At 44.6% G+C, this 22935-nt stretch overlaps 2 protein-coding genes and 1 long non-coding RNA gene across 5 annotated transcripts in view; 1 reads left to right on the forward strand and 2 right to left on the reverse strand.

Moving 5' to 3' along the window:
* Nucleotides 1-63: 63 nt before the first annotated feature.
* On the reverse strand, nt 64-1996 carry LOC113562016 (transcriptional regulator ovo-like; the record flags this gene model as incomplete). Its single annotated transcript, XM_026969900.1, has 1 exon — nt 64-1996. A coding segment is annotated over one exon (600 nt), but the record flags the coding sequence as incomplete, so codon positions are not given.
* LOC105281085 (potassium channel subfamily K member 18) lies at nt 1962-21794 on the reverse strand. Of its 3 annotated transcripts, none has more exons than XM_026969827.1 (6): nt 21117-21794; nt 4826-5278; nt 4243-4591; nt 3537-3934; nt 2721-3168; nt 1962-2112 (listed from the first exon to the last, which is right to left on the reverse strand). In XM_026969827.1, the coding sequence occupies exons 2-6, from the start codon at nt 5090-5092 to the stop codon at nt 1997-1999; spliced, it is 1578 nt and encodes a 525-aa protein (XP_026825628.1). In that variant the 5' UTR covers nt 5093-5278; nt 21117-21794; the 3' UTR covers nt 1962-1996. The 3 variants fall into 3 exon arrangements, with proteins under 3 accessions (XP_026825628.1, XP_026825626.1, XP_026825627.1); XM_026969825.1 differs by having other exon boundaries at nt 1962-2115; nt 21117-21792; XM_026969826.1 differs by lacking the exon at nt 21117-21794 and adding an exon at nt 21057-21074 and having other exon boundaries at nt 1962-2115.
* Nucleotides 21795-21956: 162 nt separating this feature from the next.
* The window catches only part of LOC109611077, a 33746-nt gene continuing 32767 nt past the window's right edge, over nt 21957-22935 (forward strand). Inside the window, exon 1 of the long non-coding RNA XR_002193406.2 lies at nt 21957-22376. This is a non-coding gene — a long non-coding RNA (uncharacterized LOC109611077). The remainder of the gene's footprint in view (nt 22377-22935) is intronic.

A 22935-nucleotide genomic window follows, 5' to 3' on the forward strand; every position in this document is an offset into this window, starting at 1 on the left:
ATAAACAGATGCATCATAAAATATCCTAAAACTAAAAAGTGCGATATATTAAGACACGTCAGGTATTTATATAACTTTATTTTATTTGATATACGATAAGGTAGTCGTATAAGTTAGAATGTTCAATATACTTTTCGAATATATATACAAGCTATTCATGTAACATCCGGAATACATAATTGGACTTATTTGACATAAAATTCGGATACTCGACAGATATCCTATACGCGCAAGTGATATAATAATAATAATAATCATGGCTTAATCAATATAAGAAATATACAGTCGACATTTGACCGAGGAGGTCTTCATTTATGACGGAAAAATGTCGATTATAATGTTTTTATCTCCCTCTTGTCTTTTTTTGAGTTTATTTGGCATTTGTCTTTTATTTCTCGCTTTTCCACGTAATTACGCGGTAAATGGCATTGGAAAATTTAATGGAATCGATTTTAAAAATCTCTCAGACACAGAAACAATTCCGCACAACGCAAATGTCTAAAAAGAGCATCTAAAAGATGTCTAAAGAATATCACAAAGGAGAGAACGACTTGCAGAAGAATCAGAACGTCCTTTAGACATATTTTAGATGCTTTTTGGATATTTGTGTTATCTAGGATATATTATTATTCAGGCACTCTTCCTCGGTAAGAAAGAAGTCCTTAGTGCCAATAATTCACATCGAATGATATCTTTTATAGAAATTCTGTCTGAAATATTTCTGGATGTTTTGTTTTCTGGAGTTTATTTTAATAATGTGAACACAACCAGTAGTCTCCACACACTCTCTGTTATTTTTTTGATATTTGGAATAATTTTATATAATTTTCACGTTTAAGTATGTTACAATGGCTTGCAGTCTTCTAAAGCTTCTCTTTCTCTTCCGTGTTCGTTTCTTGTTTTCCTCCAGCTTTCCTTTCCCTTTACACCATCTTAATCGGAAAATACATAAAACGTAACAGGTCCTTTCTTGTCTGATATTCATATTTCGTTAGATAGCTTGACGAAATTCAATTGCACCAATTTTCGATGTAATCAGACAGAACTTGGTTTCTAATATTTGGTTCGTTTCTGGTTAATTGGTATATTTTTTATTTACGTGTTTAGGATATACTCACTGACCCTTTAGTCTCTTAACGACGTCGTTGAAAAAGATCTCCCAATCAGCAATCGCTGCCGGCTTTACTCAGTTTTTTATGTAACTAATCTATTTTTTCTCCTCAAAGAAATTATTTTCAGATCCGTTTAATCTTTTCCCTATTACAAACGACATCGAGGGATGTTCCAACGATTTCACAAATTGTTGCTCTGTATCTCCTCAAAGACGTAAAACTCGCAGGAATCTTGATGCTCTTACGACCGCCTTTAGTAGTAACTGCTTCAGTAGCGGCACACGTCACATAAAGACGTTTTCTAGTCCAGGCAGAGGCTTCCTGGTAGGTGTCGAGGTAGCGCCGCAACTGACCCCCTCATCTTCGAACGTAACCATTTTCTCACGACTTCTAGTGGCAGTATTGCCGCTGACGTCCAACAACCGCGTCTGGCTGCTGGTGCCACCAACCCCGCCAACAATCGGCGGTGTGAGCGCCGAGGACGGTCTCAACACCGATGCAGGGGGTGGTGGCGGTACCGCCATGTCCGTCACAGCGGCAGCAAGATTGAACTCGCTAACGCTGCGAGGCACAAAGTACTCGAAGTGCAACGAGCTCTCCTGCTGTCGGTGCTGATGATGATGCGATGGCTGCTGCTGTTGCTGTGACTGATGATGATACTGCGTCGGCGATAGACAGCTCCTTCTTAACGGCTGGCCCCGCTGAAACTGCTGCTGCTGTTGAGCGTTGGTGCCCGAGGACGACGAGTTGCTCGTCCTGCCAACGACGTCCAGCGGCAGCGTTTTCTTACGCGGCAGCGTGTGGTGGCCGGGCGACAACTTTATGGCAGTGTTCGACGGGTGGGCCAGGAGCTTGCCGTCGCCGGGGCTCCTGGCCTGATGCTGTCAGGATCCGGCTGGCACCATTGACATGGCGATCGCCTCCTCCTCCTGCTCGGACAGCCGCGAGTCGCTGGTACCGCCGCCATCGTCGAGGTCAGCCTTGAGACTTGGAGCGGCGACTGCTGCAAAAAAGACAAGAATCATGCGTGATTCGTAGCGGCCAATTGCCTCGGCAGTCGTTGCCTTCAACTAGCTTTATAGAATCAGTCATACTGTTATGTCGTGGGCAAGGATATCCTCTCGTGAGAAACCTAACGTAGGACTAACGTAAGATATATAGTTTTCTGTCACGAGAACACTGACTTGTTGAAAAGATTCGTGTTTATACTGATCAGTAAAAAAACAGAACTCTTATTGAATAATATTAAAAAACACGATTGTTCAATTTCCTTTGAAATTATTTTTTTGAATAATAATGATGTTATTTTTTTATCACACGGAAACTCTCGGTTTTTTCAATCCGAATTGTCATCGGTCATGATGGCAATTTTATTATCTAAATCAACGATGCGTTCTCAGAAAATAGAATTGATAATAATTACGTCAGACTGATGTACATGTCAGCATATGCGTGCATCTAATTGGAGTCTACGAGACAAATGTTGTAATTTCTGAACACAATTAATGCACGATGGTCAACAAAGCAATCAACTCTTTTCTTTTGTTTTTTCTCTGTCGCGGAAGATTCTCACTACTGGTTTCCCATTGAATCTTTCATCAGGGATACCTGTACCACCGATAGGTCCGACCACCACGCCCGACGACATGCCGCAGGTTCTACCGAAGACCCTGACCACGCGTACCACCTCCTCCTGCACGAGGTTGAAGCACATGGCGATCAGGCCCATTCCGGCGAGGATGTAGAGCGAGCAGGCACACAGGCTGAGCTCCTCCAAGGTGGTTGAGGGCGCGTTGCGTCCTACTGGCATCAAGTCACCGAAGCCAATTGTGCCAAGGCTGGTGAAACAAAAGTAGCCGCCTTCCAACAAGCTCCAGCCCTCCAAACGGTTGAACATGACCGCGCCGCCACATATGTACATCAGCATTATTATCAGGCACAGGCTGATCGGTATCCTGACCGGGTTGGTTTCTAGTATGTAGGCCGGCGACGAGGTCGACGATAAAGACAACGAGCACGGATGAAAATGCCGCTTGCCATTCCCCGTTGTGACATCCTAAAACAAAGGAGGGTGAGTCAATAAAAAGGAAATATCAGGTAGAATTGATCTATTCATAGAGAACAAAACTCTATCTAAATAGAATGTAAAAAGCTTGAAAAGACTCATAGTAACAAAACCATATTATCCTTCTAAGATTTGTAACAAGAATTTTACCGGATCGGATGAGGATATTTTCTTTGAAGATTTACAATAATATTAATCTTGATAGATCAATACAATAAATTATAGCTAATTTATAATTTACCACAGCTTGTATATTTTAATTTTGCTCGCCTCTTTATGGCACTTTCTTTCGCATTTCTGGGATTATTTGTGAATATTATATTTAATTTTATGAATGTCGTGACTATGACTACTGTTACCTGAAGTGCAGCCGTCGAGCTGGTGGTAGCGTGCAGAAGGCCTTCATTGCCGCAGTCGAGCAGGATCGCGCTCCCGGCGCCGCGAATGCCCAAGTCGTCGCAGGAACTCTCCCTGCTCGCTGAGTAGTAGTTGCCGCTTCCCTTAGTCTCCACGTGGTTATCATAACGATACGCTTTGCTCATTATACCGCCGACCGGTGGCGGCGGCGGCGGTGGTTGTTGCTTCCGTGTGCAGTTGCGCGGTCGCCGGACCATGCGTCCGTACAGACGACGGAAGCTACGAGCGAGTACGTCGCCCACCGTGCTGAGGTAGATTAACATCAGCGGAATTCCCAATAGGGCGTAGACTATGGTGATCAGTCGACCCCACAACGTGCGTGGCGCCACGCTACCGTATCCTGAAACCGAAATCTCTGGAGTCCCTGCGACGCGAATAGGTTGACCTTTGACGCTTACGAGCTGATAATACTTGATGAATATCGCTTGTAAGGGCTGCCCAATAAGGGTGCGTTTGGCAAACCAGATGATATTATATTGGCACGGAATTTAATTAGATTGAACTAGAAGGTATGAATAAATGACCGAAATAATGGAAATAGAATCAAGATCAATTAGATTTCTGACATTCTATCTATTCTGATATCTATTTCTGACATCGCTATCATCATCGCGAGAAACCGGAGAGAACTAAATAAAGCAAATGTACCTATGGTCGTGATCAGTGTCAAGGAATATAGCAGGCTACCGCTGAAGCTCCATCGTCGTCTGTGCAGACGCCTGTCCGCGTGATGCTCTCGTGACCGCGGAGGCACCTGTTCGTAGGGCGATGAAGTGCGTCTGAGGCCACGGGCCAGGTTCTCTTGGAACTCTAGGACTTCCCGCGCCGCCAGGCGAGTCCAATTCTCTTTGTAAAGGACATTCAGATCCTCAGTGATGCTCCAGAGTTTCTCGACCGTGCGTGCCCTCAACTCCATGGTGACGGAATCGTCCTCCAGGCTCGGCAACATATAGGTGCTCCCATCGGGTTTTGAGGACACGACCTCGGTAGACGAATCCTGTGAAAGCGAGAAAAATATCGTTATTATAAGACAAATTGGAAACAGAGTGAAATATACATATAATTTCAGTAGTCAGTTAGCGAATTGATCAATATTATTTGTTCCGACGAGAAGTGAAGTTAATTCGTAAAAACTTGATTCCTATTTTACAGTCAAAATCAAGCACGTTGCTGAAATAATTTGATCCCGAGTATCATCTCTCGAGTCGCGTAATTTAATTGACGTTCTCACCGATTTGAGACCTCCCTCGAGGGCCATGAAAACGAACGCACCGAGCAGAGTGTAGCCGAGAACAAGCACGCACACGGCAAGGCTCATCAGCAACCCCGGAGTTTTCGTGGACGTGGCGGTGCTGCAACTGCAGCAGCAACAGAGCAGCTCGGCTCCGCGCACTCCGGTACCCGCGTTGTTGTTGTTGTTGTTGCTGCTGCTGCTGTTGCCGCTTCTGCCTGGACAGCATCTCGGCGCCCTTTGGTAGTAGTCACCGGCGTTCTGCATCGTCCCGCTGTCTGCTGATTAAATCGTCGTCGCCGTCGTCGTCGCCGTCGCTGCCGCCGCAGCTGCAGGTGCAGCGACCGGTGACGCCGCAGCTGCAGCCGCAAGCGGTAACGTCCTACCGTCGTCCTACCGTTGTCGTACCACGGCCGCCGCCGTCGCCATCCATCCGGTGCAGGGTTGCTTGACCTGCATCACACGATCAGGTGATATATGATTAAACGTGTATCTAATCGGAATATAAGGAGAATTTATATTAATGTACACAATGTAACGCAGTTGTATAAAGCGTAAGACCTTTTTTTTATATATAAATAGTCATATAATATCCTTAATTAATAGTTTTTATATATCTGCTAGTCACATATCTTTTGGAGAAAATTACGATATCTATCATTTTGACGTAAAAGACTCGATGATTAAAGGTGATCGAATCTAATAAGACTAATGGCGAACGATATTACTGCCGCGTTCCGCCATCCCCGTATTCGTCTAATACCAGTTGGATAGGGTTCTTGATCCTCCCATGACATGGGGGTCCGAGATAGCGGCGTGATTAGATACGTCGGCATATGATTAGACGGCTATGACGCACAGAGACAAATAGCTTCTTCCGAGTAATTGGCCTGTTACGGGTTAATGACCTTCCTGGTAGTGCTTTTCGTTCCACGCTTACGGGGAAGACGAGAACTTGTGTAATATGCGCGATTAACTCAGTCGACGAGATCATCATCGTCTAAACATTCATACGGCGGATGCGGGAGATTTATTATTTCTAACGTATCCCCACAAACATTGGGAACTATTTAGAACCTGAATATACGTAAGGTATATAGAGTAACACGTGGGACCCGTCTGGACAAAACCGACTAATTCCTTGGCTACTCCAAAGTCGAGTTTTCTTTAGCGCGAAGAAAACTGACGTCACCTTTTCTCTCATATTCTTTGATCTCCAATATTAAATATCTTAGTAATCTTAGTTTCACATTGTAATTTTATTAGAGTAAAAGCAATTTAAATATTGTGATGAAAATAAGAAATTTGGCTGCTTATTTAAATTCCTAAATATTCAGGTAGCTATCTGTTTTCAATCTTTTATAATATATAAATAAGTATCTCAATATATCCAACATCTACTTGAAAACACATATCCAGAAATTGAGTACTTTGTTTATTACCCTAGAAATCTGATTCTAACGTGGATTTTGCGTTCAGAGGTTTCATTAATCTCAGATGTGTTTATAAATTTTGTAAATGCATCGCACACACACACACATACAACATATACACACACACACATAGATAAAATCCCGAATATCATATTACCCGAAAACCATTTGCACTGATAGATCGCCAGGATCCCCACTTTTACACATGACGCCAGTCGCTTTTACTCGGCCAAAAGGGAGCGGACTTTTATTCCGTCGATATAGAACGCGTCCGATGGCGCGCACCCTGTTCCGTCAGTCAGCCCCGTTACGTCTGATAAAGCAATCGTCACCGCGAGTACGCGGAGAGTCGGGTGCACATGCAGAAATAGCCAGCCGCACGATCGACCCTCGGTATACATTCGCTTTACGCTCGCAGTAGAAACGCTGCAGAAACGCGTACATTAGATGCACGATGCATAATAGGCGCATTCTCGCGATTCGACGCGTCGAAGCGGAGAAAACGGGTGCAGGAATTGAGGAGAGACTGAGCGCGAATTCACTATCCTAGACCACGATAGAGATGCTTGTAAATGACTGAGAAACCGAGAGAATCAAATGTGCGAGAGACTAACAGAGATAAATAGCGGAAGAGAGAAAGAGAGAGGAAGAGAAGAGAAATGAGAATATACTTGCGAGAGAGCCAGAGGTAAAGAGCGGAAGCAAGCTTCGAGAGACGGAGATAACGCTAACATAGATCCACGATGATACAAGAGCGAGAGGACCGCGAGTTTCTTGAGCAAGTATGCGTCAGATTTTACGGGCTGGCACAAAGAGATTTCCAAGGGTGGAAGCGGCAAGCTACTTGCCTCGTCTGAAGGGCGTCTCGTCTTCGCGATGTAGAACAAGAGACATTAATATGCGGCTAGACAGCTGCTGCTGAAAATTACGATTCGAGTAGACCAGACAGAACAACCGTCTTGATATCTAACTGTCGTTATTTATTATATTTAATTGGTGGATACTAGTTCTCCATATATGTCGAAATACAAAACGCGCTAAAAACGCGCGTCGCATCCCGTCTCTTCAATCCTTGCCCGTGACGTCGCACAGCAAGAGTCATTGTAACGTCTCCTATTCTGAAATAGAGGAAGACAGAGATAAAAGAGGGAAGAGACAAGCGGCTGTACAGAGCGTGGAAGAGAGAACGAAGGATCTTCTGTCTGACGGAGAATAGGAGAGACACCGTGTATAAATAGAACGTGCGAGGTGAAGAGCGAAGTGCATGGTGTGCGTATGACACCGTTAAAACGTATGTCATGTGTGCGTGCCTGCGTACGTGCATAGATGTACGTGTATGTGTATGTATGCATGGCATGTACGTGTGCACGCGATTTCGCGCGTGTATTGTGCGAGAAAGAGATCCCCGCGACCGCCCCAGTTGAGGCATTGTGCCGCGGCTACCGGAGATAAGGCATGAAATTAAATTCGACGGAATGTGGGTCGTCGTGTGCACCGTACGACTCCTTTCGCCACCCTCCACGTCACGTCCTGCCTGCGAACAACGCGACGGGAGATACATCCGTCCCAGCGAGTACATTACGCGTACTCGCAGAGCAGATAACGTAAATGCCTTAATGGTCCACTAAACGGACACTTTTCGAAGCGACGTGTCTGCACGCTGACACGCAAACGACGTCCTGGTTCTATCACGTCTTTCTTGGATTCTTTGATCAGGCTGGAATCGATTTTTTCTCCTTCAAAATAGAACGGCCTGGAAGAGAAAGACGGCCTGATAAATCCGAGGTGCCCCCATCATTACCTCGCAAAGAGGACAATTAGTGATGATCTTTAATGGATGGACAGCGTTCGAGGGACGTTATACCTCATAAGGTCAAAGGTGACAGCGGAGGCTTATTCCGGATATGACGTACGTCAAACGCAAGCTGGGCTATCGCTCATTGTTATCTATTTCTGTGCTGCGAATGGTCTAGCGAATGGTGATATCTAGGTGCATTCTTCCCGAAGATCCGTCTTTCAGGGAAAATGTAGCGAACGCTGAAGCATTTGTGATATCCAGAGTATCGCGTGCGTGCGCGTCGAACATGTGCGATTTCAATGGAGACGATTCCTGCGATGCAGCGCAACATCGTCGAATCGAGACGACATATCCTCGCGCCGGCCATTGTGACACGCCGCCTTATTGTCGCCACGGCGGCGAGACGATTTCCTTTTCAGGACTTTCGCTTTTATCCTTTTTTCTTCTTTTCCCCCACGAGTGTACCTAAAAGGGAACCGCGTCCGAGGTACGCTTTTATCATTTTTTGCTGGGACACCGCTTAACGCGGTTTCGCGAGGTGCACGAGTGATCGCGATCGCTGTGAAAACGACGGAAGCGTGCTTCCGGAAAAAAAGAGGATAAAAGAAAAAAGAAAAAAACGGGAACACGCTGTCGCAGATAACTGTATGATGTACCGTCCGGCCGAAAACGAATGGCTTCGAAAATACACCTGTATTCTGCGCTATATGGATGATGTACCGAAACCGAAATAGGTTTTCTCCTCTCTCTTTCTCTCTCTCTCGATAAAAACAAATAGTCCTCAGCCCTCTCTCTGCGATGATGCAAGAACACTAAAATATTCTTCAACTTCCGACAGGCTTTACCGCGACAAAGAGTTCTCGGAAATTTAAAAAGTCCTAATTGTTCTCATCGAGACGAACAAAGAGGATCGATTCCAGAGATTCGCCCGAACGATCCGGAGGGCTGCAGGGCAGCGCGGGAAAACTCGCGTGGAACAACGATTAAAATTAAGGTCAGGGCTTCTAGGACATCCGCGGCGGAGCGGACACTCTTTGATCGTTTGCACGTATAAGTGCCTGTATCGCTTAGCGCTCGTTACATTAGGCACCGTGCCATACGCATTCACCGGCACCACTAGTCGGATAGACTAGTAGTAGAAGAGCATTCGTTTAATTGAAATTTACGCGTGAGCAAATATCGTTAATCGACCGCTGTGGCGTCGCTGTAACGCGTGCGCTCGACCGTGAGGAGATAGATTCGAGTCCTTGTTCCACGTTGTGCCCGCGCGGAACGATCACGGTGTGGCGGGATTAACTTGTGCATTAATTAAGGATGAGGTATTAATTTGAGCACGCCAATTGAACCAGATTCCGCGACCGCTAATCCAAAAATGCTCTTTCATGTAGGGCACGGAGCGACCGCGGAGAAAGCGCGATCCGTTACCTAATTTCTGCTGGTGGTTGTGTCCTCTCACATGACCGAACGTGCCCTAATTATCAATGTAAAAATAAAACGCCGCGCCGCTTCGTTCCTCATTTGCACTTTGCTGAAAGAGTTTGATCATTATTGGCTGAACGTACCAGTTTAAATTTCTGTCAGCCTGCATGAAATTTTATAATGGATGAAATATGTGTTCCTTATTCGTATTATACAAGGCAAAAAATGTGATTTAAATTAATTGATTGATTAAAGTTTACATAAATGTCCCATATTGCTAATTGCTCCTCAAATTGGTACATCCAATTTTAGATAATGCATTTCACATATGTTCTATTCGGCGTGCGCGCTCGTCGAATTGAAAATATGAATTGTCGAGTGAAATCAAATTTTAATATTTTTGATCGCGCGCTGTTTGCGTGTCAGGCTATCAGCTGAAGCCGCCTGTATATTATATATTATGCATAAAGAGCCTCGTGACGTTGACGTATAGCCTAAGGCAACTCTGGGCGAAATGCATTAGGCTGTCTACATGGCAAGGCAGCGATTCGGGTCTGTCAAAAGTCGAGGTGTGCCCGTCACGTGAGATAGACGGGATAAATGATTTTCCAATATCGATACAGGTTTCTCGCTTCCTATTTCTAGACAAACCGTACCCGCTCACCGTCTGCAAAGAGGTTACTGACCGTCAGATTTTTTTAACCCCTGACTTATAGGATGGGGTTACCTACGACCCCATAGCATCGATTTCAGCACAGTGAAACAATATACCGATATATATTTCTTTATGGAGACTCTCCTAAAATTCTTCTTCCAAACTTTGATTCTAACAATTCTTTAGCAAACGTGAAGTTATCTTCTGTAAAAAAATTTTATTTTTCATGCTTTCATATTCAACATTAAGTAATTAGCTACCTCTGTTAATTAGTGTCATACTTGCTTTAATCATTAACATCTGTATCATGAAGCTTTCATATTTTCGTCTTTTACATTCTGTATTTCCTGAAATATTTTCTAAGCATTTCACATATGTTCTATTCGGTGTGCGAGCTCGTCGAATTGAAAATATGAATTGTCGGGTGAAATCAAATTTTAATATTTTTAATCATACTCGTATATTCTACATAAACTGTTAAATCCTTGCACTTTTCTCTGATTGATGATTTATATTTTTGCATTTACATATACTTTTCAGACATTATTCGTATGGTTGGTATATTTTACATATATTTTTACAGCTTACAATCCTACAATCCTCTGGAAGTTCGTATTCCTAAAGGAATTATTGCCATCTCTATTGCATTACATACGATTCCATATTACGAGAATGCGAGCTATGCATTTACCGTTGTCCTTTATAAGCTCACAGAGATTGCACGCAGCTACTGTCAGACATAAGATACCTCTGATGACAGTTGCTGGAGAATACGTGGCGTACGTATTACAACTCCGTCGCAGTTACATCACCGTAGTAATCGATTGGCACGCGAAAGGAATTCCGGGCGTTTAATTGGAATTTGTGTGCGGAGGTGGTGCGGTATATAGTCGTCTGCTATAATCATAGTTAGGAAGACACGATAGCATCGCACAATATGTGACTAGTCTACGTCGTTCTCTAGCGACTCTAGTGCTCGTAGAGTAATACAAAGCCCGATTACCTAATCTATTTGAGTACCAATGCTACTACGGTGTAGTCATTTATAGTCTTGACAAAAAACAGCATTAAACTGCATATTTTATAATAAATTTTAATGAGTTTTGCCATGTAATAAAATCATAACGGAATCAATCATCACGTAAATTATCACATTTTTTAATCAACTTTCCTTCATAAATTCAAGATCGATTATTCTCCTGCAATGATATACCAGAATCTGATTATTGATCGTAACTTGTAATCAATATTCCTTTAAATATTTTCTTAATTAAATTCTAAATTAAAATTTTGACGAGAAACAAAGTTCAGATGAAACGAACTAACAAGTATTTGAAACCAATTTAAGTTTTTACCCAATTACAGAGCTTCGAGGGTTAGCTGCGGCATCTCCGAGGGATGAGGAAGCGAATTCGTGCCACGTGTCGCTAATATTGAAAGTTTCATCATCGCAACGTCGAACGTTGAGACTCGAACAGGAGCGGATAAAAATTACTACAAAAATAAAGGCACGTTACAAAGGGGCAGCTTTTCCGAAATCGATATCGACGACTCACTCCTCGTATTCTTGATGTTATTTCCTGGCGAATCCGCGATCTCGCATCCTTTCGGAAGCGGATAAGAGCGTGCGCGTTTCGAAGGCAGCGTCGGCAATAGCTTCCAGAGTGCTCCGGTGGAAAAGGGTGGCCATCGTGTGCACCGAGCGCACCGGATATCCATCGATGCGACGACTAGGAAGGAATTTCATCCTGCCAGAAGCGGACCACGCTTAATTGGAATTTATGCGCGTGGTGGTACATAAGCCACCCTATAGACAGGCGCGCTGTACAGCCACGGTAGTTGGTAGGAAACGCGGTAGCACCGCGTAACGAGTTAGCACAAGCAAGCGAGAGATGAAGAGAGAGAGAGAGAGAGAGAGAGAGAGAGAGAGAGAGAGAGACAGACAGAGAGACAGAGAGACAGAGACAGAGACAGACAGAGAGAGAGAGAGCTGGGGGATGCCTTCTCGTGGCCCTGGCCGCTCGCAATCGATAGTCGAGCAGCAGCCAGTGGCATGGCGGTCGGCGAGGGGGTTGGTGACGACGAGGGGGGCATAAAGAGAGAAACAGAGAGAGCGAAAGAGCAAGACAGAGAGGCTGGATCGCGTTTCTCTCTACACCCAGGACACCCAGTAGATAGGTGCATGTTCGTAACAAGAGCGATAATAAGTGGGACTCACTCGGGCCGGTCTTCGGTCTAACAGTGGCTTTTTCGCGCCTGTCGATTAAACAGAAGGATTCTCTCCCGGATGACTGTCGACTCTGGTACCTGGCTAATTTTACGTGTAATCGAATTCTCTAATCTATATTTGATGATCAAATACAGCCTTCTGAGAGAAACGGGATGAGGGAGGAAACCAATGGACAAAGTACAGGTAAAAATGTTAATCGATACTGAGCAGGGCGTACAAGGGATTCGAAAGATGGATCTCTCCATTTAATTGTCAGTCGGAGGATCTGGCTGGAACGATCCGAGGAAAACGATCAGAGATGTACCAAGTGGAACGATTAATGATGTAATTAGAGTAATTCGTTATTGCGGAACTAGTGGAGACGGACGATGAGCGCGAGTGCCTAATTGGGGGTGTATTAATCAATATGCTGTGATGATTACTTAGGGGTGTCGTGATAATCTTCTTAAAGACCTCACGAAAGAACCTATCGGGGAAATTTCCTTTTTCGAGGAAGATGTTATTATGATTTAGTAAAGAATGCGGGGATAGTCTGAGATATTATATATAAAATGGAACGAGAAACGAACCGCGCCATGTTTAATCCCTGCATTCATCGGACGGTAGTTAAAGTCATAATCTCGTTGATTCTCTGCCTCTTTCGAAATTTTTCTCGTCATCGAAAACCTGATTTATCTTGCTGACCCAGCATTGCGGTTCAGTGAATAATAGAGAGCACTAGGTTGAAATAAGAAAAAAACACGATGATGTCAACTTAAATTTTCTCAAAATTTCTTTTTTAAACGGGATTGTAGACAGATGAATGCAGACATTTATCCCGTTGCTGAAAATTGAAGGTACATTAATGAGCAGCAAAAGACGCTAAAGAAAAGGGAAGAAAACAATAAGTAAAAACAGAGAATTTTGTGGAAATATAAATTTATTCAAACAAAAGCATAGAGAGATTTAGAAAATTGATAATAATGGTTGTACAATTTATTATAAATAATAAATAAAACAAATGACAGCTATAATATGTTGTACGATAATAATTTATCATTACGTCGCTTTGTTGAGAAGATGCCCGTTTTGCCGAGAAATATAAACGAGAAGAGAGGAAAAAGGAAGATGTCACCTGAAAGTTTCCTCGGAGTCTCCTTTTCGGACAGATTAAACGTAAATTTCGTTACGCCATCCAGCACTCTCTCGCCGCCTCGTTTCATCTTTCACTCGTTATTTCGATCTTTCTTTTTCCTGCGACATAGCAAAAATCTAACTACATTCCTGAGCATGACTGAATTCCTTTTCCCTTTTTCGCGAGTCAGGAAGTTTTCTTCTCCCCTGATAAAAGATACAATGGACGGGTCCGCATTTTCTCGGTTGTCCGCTACGCGCTCTTGATCTTGCAATAAAAATTTCTTATTCCTTATTTGATCTCGTGCAGAAATTCTGGGCAGTCATCGAATGGAATAGTCGCGATAAAAGCCAAATAGTAGGACCAGTGAGAAATGGCAAAATTTTTTCTGTTACAATATGCATAATGTTATGCGTAATTATCACGTAAGTATATTACAATATGCATAATTAAAAATATGGGTTCTTTAAATGATGTAACATAATATACTTTTATATTAAATTACATGAATCTAGATGTACATGTTCAAACTGCGTATGCCAAACAATACTTTACAATCTTGTGCTTTAAAGAGATATCTCGATTTTCAGAAATATATGCAGACGCTTGTACAAACAGTGCTATTAAACCGGCACTAAGGTAATAGCCTCCGGCGAGAGGATCGTTCTAGTGACACATTATTCTCCCGTGATTTATGTAGAAAAGTATCTGTTGATTGTGCTAGGGCCCAATTGCAGCTGTGTCTATTTATTAGAGCGTCGAAGGCTATTTTGGCCTGTGAACAGCCCGTGGTAACAGCGAAAAGCACTCGCTCGCGCAAAAGCGCAGGCTGCCAAGTTTAAGAAGAGCGCCGTGGGCCTCGAGAATGTAATAGATTTATTCGTCGCGTATACAAAGAAAGATACAGAAGAAGAGAAGAGGATAGGCCATAGAACAGTGCATGTGTGCGCGCGCGTAAAGTTGTCTCGCTGCGTATTATTAATTAAGTTCTATTCTAATTCGCGCGAACGGCGCAACGTGAGGAACCGAAATAGCGGCGACGTGTAACGAGTGGCTTCCTCCTCTCCCACGTAAAATTGTGCAGTGTTATTGTACACTATATACGCGCGAACGTGCGCTCCCAGAGTGCAAAAAATCGCCCGTTTTTATCGCGACTTCCGGTGACGACCCGCGCCAACAAAACATCTCGTCATTCGTCGTCGGAGATGAAACGCGGCTTCCGGAAAAATCGCGCGACGGCGGACCCGCGAGTTTTTGCAATTAATTCGTCGGAGGTGGCTTTCAATCGGTAGTTGGTTTATTTAACCGACACCCGTGTGCCGCGCCGCGAAATTAACGGGATCGCCGCGGACACGAGGGCGAGAGTGCTTCGCGTTTGACGAAGTTAATTAAAACGCGTATATACCAGGCACGCGCGAGGTATACCGACTAGCGCATGCATCATATTCCATCGAACGGAGCCGTTGTTTGCACCCTCGACAGCCCTGTAACTAACGGCATTCGTTACGAGTGAGGGGGTGAGATTTACGATGCGTGGGCGCGCGCGCGATCGAACATCCGGCCTGGTCATCGAATTATCTTCGGGCGGTCGCGCGAACTTTCACTTTTCCACGAGATACTCGGCTCGGCTGTATCTTGAATTTTATTACGTTGCGCGTGCTTTCGCGGTATCCCGTACACGTGTACGGAACCATCGACGAGAACACGATGCGATCCTCAGAGTAATCGCGAGCGGTTGAGCTGTCTTTTCTCGAACGGCATAATTTTCGTATTTTCCATCTGTGTCTTCAAGCTTCTTCGTTATCGTATGAAGTTCAGCTTTTGAAACTTCCGTCTCGTGTATCCGCTGGAAGGACCAAGAGGGAACATTCAATTAGGGCTTATCAGTCGTCGAGCGGGATTTTTATCGCCTGTGATCGCCCTTTATTCGCCTACATAAGCCCGGATCCTGCCCGTCGGGCCTTTCGCTCTTATCTCGTCGCTCGTGCCTCATTTGCGAACGAGAGGAGGGTCTTTCCTATGAGAGTACCGAGGATAAAAAGGGTGCTCGAATGCCTCCACCATAGATCGCCCGTCTTTTCCCTAGCGTTTCGGCCACGCTGACCCTCCGTCCGACGTAGATACATCTTTCAAAACACGTCGCGATGACATCGCGCATTGTGCGGGATCCTTTGAAATTAGGTGTTCCCTTTAATCGCACGTGTGAAAAGAATAATAAGGATCCCGGTTCTTTGTGCGGGCGAGTGATCCTCCTTTTTGCATATTTTCGTAATACGCAATCCGGTTGCTCCGGATGAATGAGAGGATTAACGGGTTGTAACTTTTCTCGCGCTTGCACTCCCGCGAGATAATATCACATTCCATTCATGAGGAATATTAAAACCGTAAATATTCAAAGTAATGCAATATCTGCCCGTAGTCAATACCGCATTCGTTATGCAGATGAATAGCCGACGAAATACGTTCCCTCGACGAATAAATGCATCCGAGCATCTCAAGGTGGTGCATTGTGTGCTGTTTGAAGATATTTTCTCGGCTTTGCGTGCTTTATCGACTTTGGCGCTTTTTCCAGTCGAACGCGCACCTCGTGAGAAAACGACATCGCGCCCAGGCCAGGATATTAAAGGAAAGTAAAACGTAAGTTAGAAGCGCCTTTTTATGCCCGTCAAATATTCGATCCATTCTGCGGACTTACTTTTATTCGGGCACTTTCATTAACTGCGTCATTACTTATCGCCAGGCACTTCCACAGATATGACAAAATCGATCAGGTTTTTATCACGTTTATATAATGTGTGTGCCAGTGTGTATGTGAATGCGGCAGAAAAATTGTTTTTTTTATTTCTTATTTGAAGATTATCCGTGAGAGAGATAAGAACTGTATGAAACTTTTATATTTCATTATACAAGAATATTTTATTTATTGTAGGAGAGAATATTCTTGCAAAGTTTTATTTCGACTAATATGTTTTATTCCAGGGAGACTTAATTCTCCATTAATTTTTAAACAAACTTTATCCTGTAATGAGTCTTTAAGGATTAGTTAAAAGTACATTGAAAACGGAAAGTTGGGAATTTCATCAAGGGAAATTTTATTTAAAATTGAAGAATCTCTCATCCAAATGAAATGAAGAGGAAAGGAGAGAGAAATATCCAGTGCATCTAAATGAAATAAAGGAAATGGAAATCTATATTTACTTTCATCGGAAAAACCAACTGGATCGGAGTTGTAAATTAGCAACGAGATACGGTAAACGCTGCTAATAACGATCACGCAGGACAAAGAGGAGTGGAAAGGTTACGCGTGTAAATTATCCCGTAATCCTCCTCCTTCCGGATGGACGAGGAATGAAGGAGCCGTGAGGATAGACAGTCATCCCGTCTACATGGGGACGAGGACTCCCTCAGGATTAGAGAAGATCTTGAGAATATCGACCCTTTTGCGGACGCTATTCAACCGGCAAAAACCCTTGCCTGTCCCTTGCCTGACCAGCGAAAATTAAAACTGTCCCCGCCATAGGAACGGGCGACGATACGCTGTTCCGAAGAGACGACAATTAGTTTTTATTCCTTGCAATTTTCCGGATCTGCTCGCCGTAGGAAGCATTTGGACGGCTTGATCCGGAAAATTAAAAGGCATTGAGAAGCGGCGAGTCGAACTTTGAATTCGTGGCAGACAGAATGGGGCGTAGAAAATTTTGTCGCTGCTCGATACGTTCTCTCTGCACTCTATTATTATTAGTAATATTTTACTAGAGTCAATAAAATATTTTGTCATAGTTTTTGAACAATTGTATTTTATTATTTTATTATTATTATCTTTTTTACAATTGCGGCTAAAGACAATATACCTGGTAAATAATTTTTTTTTGTAGCTGTCGACGTGTTTTCTCATAAACATAAAATAGCATTTTGATCAATTGTACGCTTCCGTTTTCCATAAAAACCAGAAAGGGAGATTTTGAAACATTTTTCATTGCGCAAATGCAACCAATCGCGTTAAAAGACTATGCGACTGTCTTTAGTGTAGAGTTTCGCCGAAGGAAGGTAAGACAGGAAGAGCACAGAAGCAGCTCAGCAAGAGAAAATAAAAGGATTCTGCAAAGAAATTCCAAGGGGATTTCTGCATGGCAAAGTGACAACTATATGCGCTGCGAGATTATGAATTATCTATCCGGTAGCGACGCCTGCGCTTCTACTCAAATTTTACTGGCGAGACGGCGGAATGTTTCCTCTAAATTGCATTTTCGGAACACTGTCGAGTGACTTAAGAAAAAGAACAGATCTGAAAACTAACTAAATAAAAATACGCGAGATGCAAATGAAAACTTCACGAGAGATACGTACAGTCAAAGATTAGACTTAAATCAGATAATCTATGAGAAAATCTTTGAGAGCCGCGAGTTTCTGAGAGCACTGCACGAGAGGAGCAAGATCACTTCTGCCACAAATCGTCTTAAGAAAAAAAAAAGAGAGAGAAAGAGAGACATCTTCTATCGAAGATAGAAAAAGTCACGCGAGGGAAAAAGTGGGCACTGATTTGCCGGCTTGTCAATCGGTGAGAAAACGAGCTCATAATTTGTGTGGTTCTTAAGTGGAGGCTATTTGGGATAAAAACATATTCGCTCGCGTCAAGTGGAAGTGGAGATTGCTCGTAAACTCGAAAACTTTCTGCAGAAAACGCAATTTCTCACGCGTATTCGTGCCCGTTCGTTTGATATATCGTTTGCCGGGCGAGATGTTAAAAATTTAACGAGCTTCGTAAAGCTCGTAATCCTCGGGGTACACGTTAAATGTGCGCGTGAGAAGGAGAGTCCGCTTCGTTTTCAGACGGAGAACGGACGTTGGGATCGTCGAGGCGGAAAGACAAACGCTTTTTAAATTCAATTTTGCGCGTGTAATTGAATCTCAGGCGTACTCGCGAGAGACGCGATGCTCCACGCGATTTTAACACACGCAGAAGTGAAAAACTCAAGATAAACGCAAAGACGAATTGCAAATCTCGCCGAATGCCGCATCAATCTCGCGAGCGAGCGAGCGACTTTCGGCTGAAGCTCAAGATAAGCATAATCCACCAGGATCAGATTCCTTTTTTAATCCTCGAAAGCGCCGCGTGTCGCACGTTCATTACTGGCAACGTTCTTATCCGGAAGCGAAGATTAATCTCACTCGTGGAAGTGAAATGACCTCGGCGTATTTGTAATCACAGATATCAAATCCGGATAAAATTACGTCATTAACGAATGTACCCGGATGAACGTTTCGTGCGTACGTAAGAATTTCGTATCGCGAAAATCAGGAGTATCATTTGCGTATGGAAAAACGTTTCTCAACTGTAACATTATAAGCTATACTGTGCATTACATTCGTCGGCTCGATTTGTCGATATAAAAGCTCTCCATGTTTAAGTAAATGTTGCATCTGCCTACTAGCGAATGCCGAGAGCAAATCTTTCTGACAAATCGATAGACTCACGGATACGACTCGGCAGCAACAGGAACATTACTTACAAGCCTGTAAGCAGACGGGCGCGGAAAAAAAGGAGAGAAAAAGTTCCGCTTGACACACTTCTCTGCTGCTCGCATAATAGCATATATACGTTACACGATGTTCTTTACGCCACCGTCACGTTTTGTGCTGAGTGCCCTTCTTTTCGCACATGCATAAACTACCAGTGCAATTATTAGCAATGACTTCTCGACCACTGGACGAAAGCATCGTCAGTTCTGCACAAACAATGGCGATAATTAAAAAATTGGCAGCAACTGTTTCAATGTCCAGGTGAAATACTCGAAACAGCTATATAATCGGTCTAGTTTGTAACGTTAAGCGCGTCCTAATAACGAAATTTACAACTAATAATTTATGTTCATGCACAAAATATCATTTTATCTAATCGAACTGGTTAATCTAGTTAATCCTTTTAACTTTCAAGATTTCCGTGAAAACCGCTTGACGCAGAAGAACTTTTCGTCCTGGAAAATCTCCAAGTCGCTCGAGTAGCGAAACGTACGGGAAATTCGGGGCACCTTATGTACTCGTTTACGACGATCTCTTGCTCGACAAATCTCACGGTATCATAAACCACTTCGATCGTAACGAGATAGTCGAATATGCTTTCCGCTTTGACGATCGCATCCACCGTCGTATGCTCTGAATTCGCGTGTAGCGAGGCATCCAGAAATACACGCGGGTGCATTGTGACGCTCTCGATACATCCCACCGGCCGTTTCGTCGAACGTATTCGAAAAACTTGGTCGTCACTCGGCAACTTACCACTCACCTTGCTAGCGATCGCTCTCCTCTCTCGCCCTTCGCGCTTCCGGCGGCAGTCCTCGAGTTCCCACGGTCATTTCGCGGGGCATGTCGCGCCCCCAAAGTGGGAGAAACTTTTTTGTCACCCTGTTGTTCGCGCGACCACGCGTAATTTCGCGAAATTACACCCCTTCCCCCCCCCCCTCAGGCGCCGATTATTCCGAACGATTCGCGCCCCTCCACCCCGCACAAGCGAAAAACGCTGCCGACTGGTTGTTCGTCATGACGTTTTTCCACACCACCACCATGCACGTATTATGCACGTCGCATTGATCAATGTCGCATTGTGCACAGTGCACCATGCATCAATGCTCGCGATCGATTCCGCCCCTGTGACGAGGAAAGGGGGGGGGTGTTTCTGATTCCTATAATTGGCCTATATCACTTATCGTTAATAGCGTCTCATTATGGTCGACATGTACCACTTGGCCGTGATTGCGAGCAGTACACCCCCGCATCACTTGTGCCCGATATCGTCCGTCTATGATCGACCTGATCACTTACGATTCATGACGTCTGACCATGATCAACTGGCATCACTCGCGCTCGATACCGGTGGCTCGACATTCGCTGAGCAACCGCCTCCAAAAATAGATCACGATCGCCTCCAAAGATAGATCACGATCGAGGACACGTTCTCCTCACCTTGCGTAACGTAACTTACGGATCTGATCTGCTATTATTTGGCCGTTATCTCGTTTCCTCGTCGTCACCCTCCCGCGATTGTTCTCGAAGAGCGCGGCAAACCGCAGTGATAAGTCGGTCGTGATAAGTCCGTCGTCGCGGCATCGCCGATTATCCTGTACGTTACCGTTCGTGATTTACTTAATGACTCGCATCCGCTCTCGACCTGCCGTCTCGGCGGTGGGCGTCATTTGGCAGAAATCCCTGAGGCACGACCGCCTCGGATCACTTCCGGTGCTTACCGTGAGGGACTGTCCGGCGTGTCCCTTATGAAAAACGAGCGCGCGGTCGTTAGACGCATGAGGCAATTAATTTCCAGCGGACGCAACGTTAGAATTGAATAGTCTGACGAGCGAATAAACCGTGCGGATAATTATTCAATCGGGAAACTCTATTGCGAAGGAAGCACGAGCGTTTCAAGTCACTGGATAAAAACGGGAGAATCGTCCGCACGTTTGTGCACGTTGCTTCATCAGTCTTATGATATTATGTTGGTCGTTGCTGCTGTCGTTAAACTTAATCAGCAACCATACCTCTTGTCCACGAATTATTATTTAGAAAAATTCATTAATTCTTATGTTACCTTTGAATTTGTGCTGTTAGAAATTCCTATCTAGCGAACTTATCGCGTCACATTACTCACTCTGTTCCAAGCCGCTGTCCATCTTGTCCCGCCTTTTCGAAATCGCGAGCAACAGCCACTGGAGCACTCGATATTAGCCGGCAACAGTTCGCCGTTATCGTCAACAGAGTCTAAGTCGTTATCAGATTATTACGATAGAATCGCCTGCGAGGGACAGTGATGACGGGAAACAGCGCGTCGCTCTGCAGATCCTTCATCGTCGCTTCGATCGAGAAGAATCCCTCGATCTTGGTCGCACGTTGTTCAAAACTACTATCGTCGATTTATAGTCTCGTTAAGATTTGCACTCTCACGTTGTACGAAATGTCATTTCAGACGCATCAGGAGCTCCATCCGGCTTCTGTCCCGTGAACGACGACGACGTCTTTTTGTCTCTCTATCCCCGCGGAATCCTCTCTCTAGTTCAGCATTCGCTCCCCACGACACGCGTGCGAGATTCGGCGGACGTTTCGCAAAATCATCCCTCTCGCATTTGGAGCAATCCCACGAGCACTGAGAACTAGGCTCGATCGCGGAGTCGTTGAATGTCGTGCCGACGGCGAAGTGGGACAGTTAGAATGCGACTCGAGCGGAGGCGACGACGAGATCCTCCACTCCGGATCGAAATCGCGGTGGTGGTCGAGTTTCGATCGGGGTGACACGAAGCGAGGCGAGATCAGGGAATGCGCGGAACGTGAGCGGGCCGTACGGCGACGGCGAGCGAGTCGTTCGCGAGGAGTGTACGCCGGCTTATACGTGCGGACGCACCCCCGTGGCGGCGACAGGGCGCAGGATCGCTCTCTCTCTCTACCCGAGTCTCCGGGGGTGATCGTGGCGCATGTGCGGCGGACGCACAGCCGGAACGGAGGGTCGCATGCGGGAACGCGTAGTCGCAGCCCCGTTCCGTTGACCTGATCTATCTCTCCCTCCCTATCCCCTTCGTCCTGCCTTTTCTCCCTTTGCTTCTCCGCAAATCTCTTCGTCGCTTTTATTACGATTCGCACTTCTTATTTTTCTTCTTAGATTAATGATGATGAGAGAATTTGCATTGGTTTCGCGATCGAGGAAACTTCGTTGGAGACTGTCTCGGAGCACCGATATATGTCCGTCTATCTTTCTCACCCCTTCTAGCTCGTCTCTCTCACTTCTTTCTTCGCGAGTCCTCTCCTCGCGAGTTCTCTCGTCGCGCGACCGAAGGTGACGACGCGCCAGAGAGGTCGAACGGCGTCGAGTCTCATCTCTTGGAGTGCGCGATTTACTCGCCGAGGATGGATGAAGTAGGTGAGCGTTATTCCATGAGATTTATTCGGTTTTTCAGAGATGCATATTAACGCTTTGTGTGCGGAGTCGTCCCTTGTTATAATTTACGTACCTATGATAATATAAATCACATAAAATATAATAAGATAAATGTTGCGTAATTTATGATACATGTTACGAGTTATTTTTTTCTGTTACGTGCACTAGTTACGTGCACTAAATTTTCTCCCCGCTATTATCTTACCGTATAAAAACTTCATGAGACTCAACAGCTCCAAGCGCAAATTGGTAGAGAAATTGGTCGATAAACAGGTTGTTATATCGTTTTTAGCATCTTGATTCGTTTGTATGTATACGTACATACATATATACCTTTTCACCACTCTATTTATCATACTTAGTCACTGGTGTCGTGATGCGCGATTCGGGCGGGATATTTTGGATGTCCTCGTTCGTCTTATCGACGAGGGTGTCAAGTGGATGAAATCGGGCGGAGATGTCTCAAATATCGATGGCTCTCCATCCTGTCGACGGGTGACACTTGAGACTTTATTCATAATCATGTATACAGAAGGGCGCG

The sequence above is a fragment of the Ooceraea biroi genome, chromosome 5 (genome assembly GCF_003672135.1).
Source record: "Ooceraea biroi isolate clonal line C1 chromosome 5, Obir_v5.4, whole genome shotgun sequence".
In the NCBI taxonomy this organism is placed as follows: Eukaryota; Metazoa; Arthropoda; class Insecta; order Hymenoptera; family Formicidae; genus Ooceraea; species Ooceraea biroi.

Excerpts from the sequence above, each read along its gene's own strand:
- LOC105281085 (XM_026969825.1), bottom strand. The coding sequence starts at position 5,092 with ATGCAGAACGCCGGTGACTACTACCAAAGGGCGCCGAGATGCTGTCCA. Across the intron at positions 4,592-4,825 it reads TCGAGGGAGGTCTCAAATCG|GATTCGTCTACCGAGGTCGT; the intron begins GTGAGAACGTCA and ends TCGCTTTCACAG. Across the intron at positions 3,935-4,242 it reads GACACTGATCACGACCATAG|GATACGGTAGCGTGGCGCCA; the intron begins GTACATTTGCTT and ends TTTCGGTTTCAG.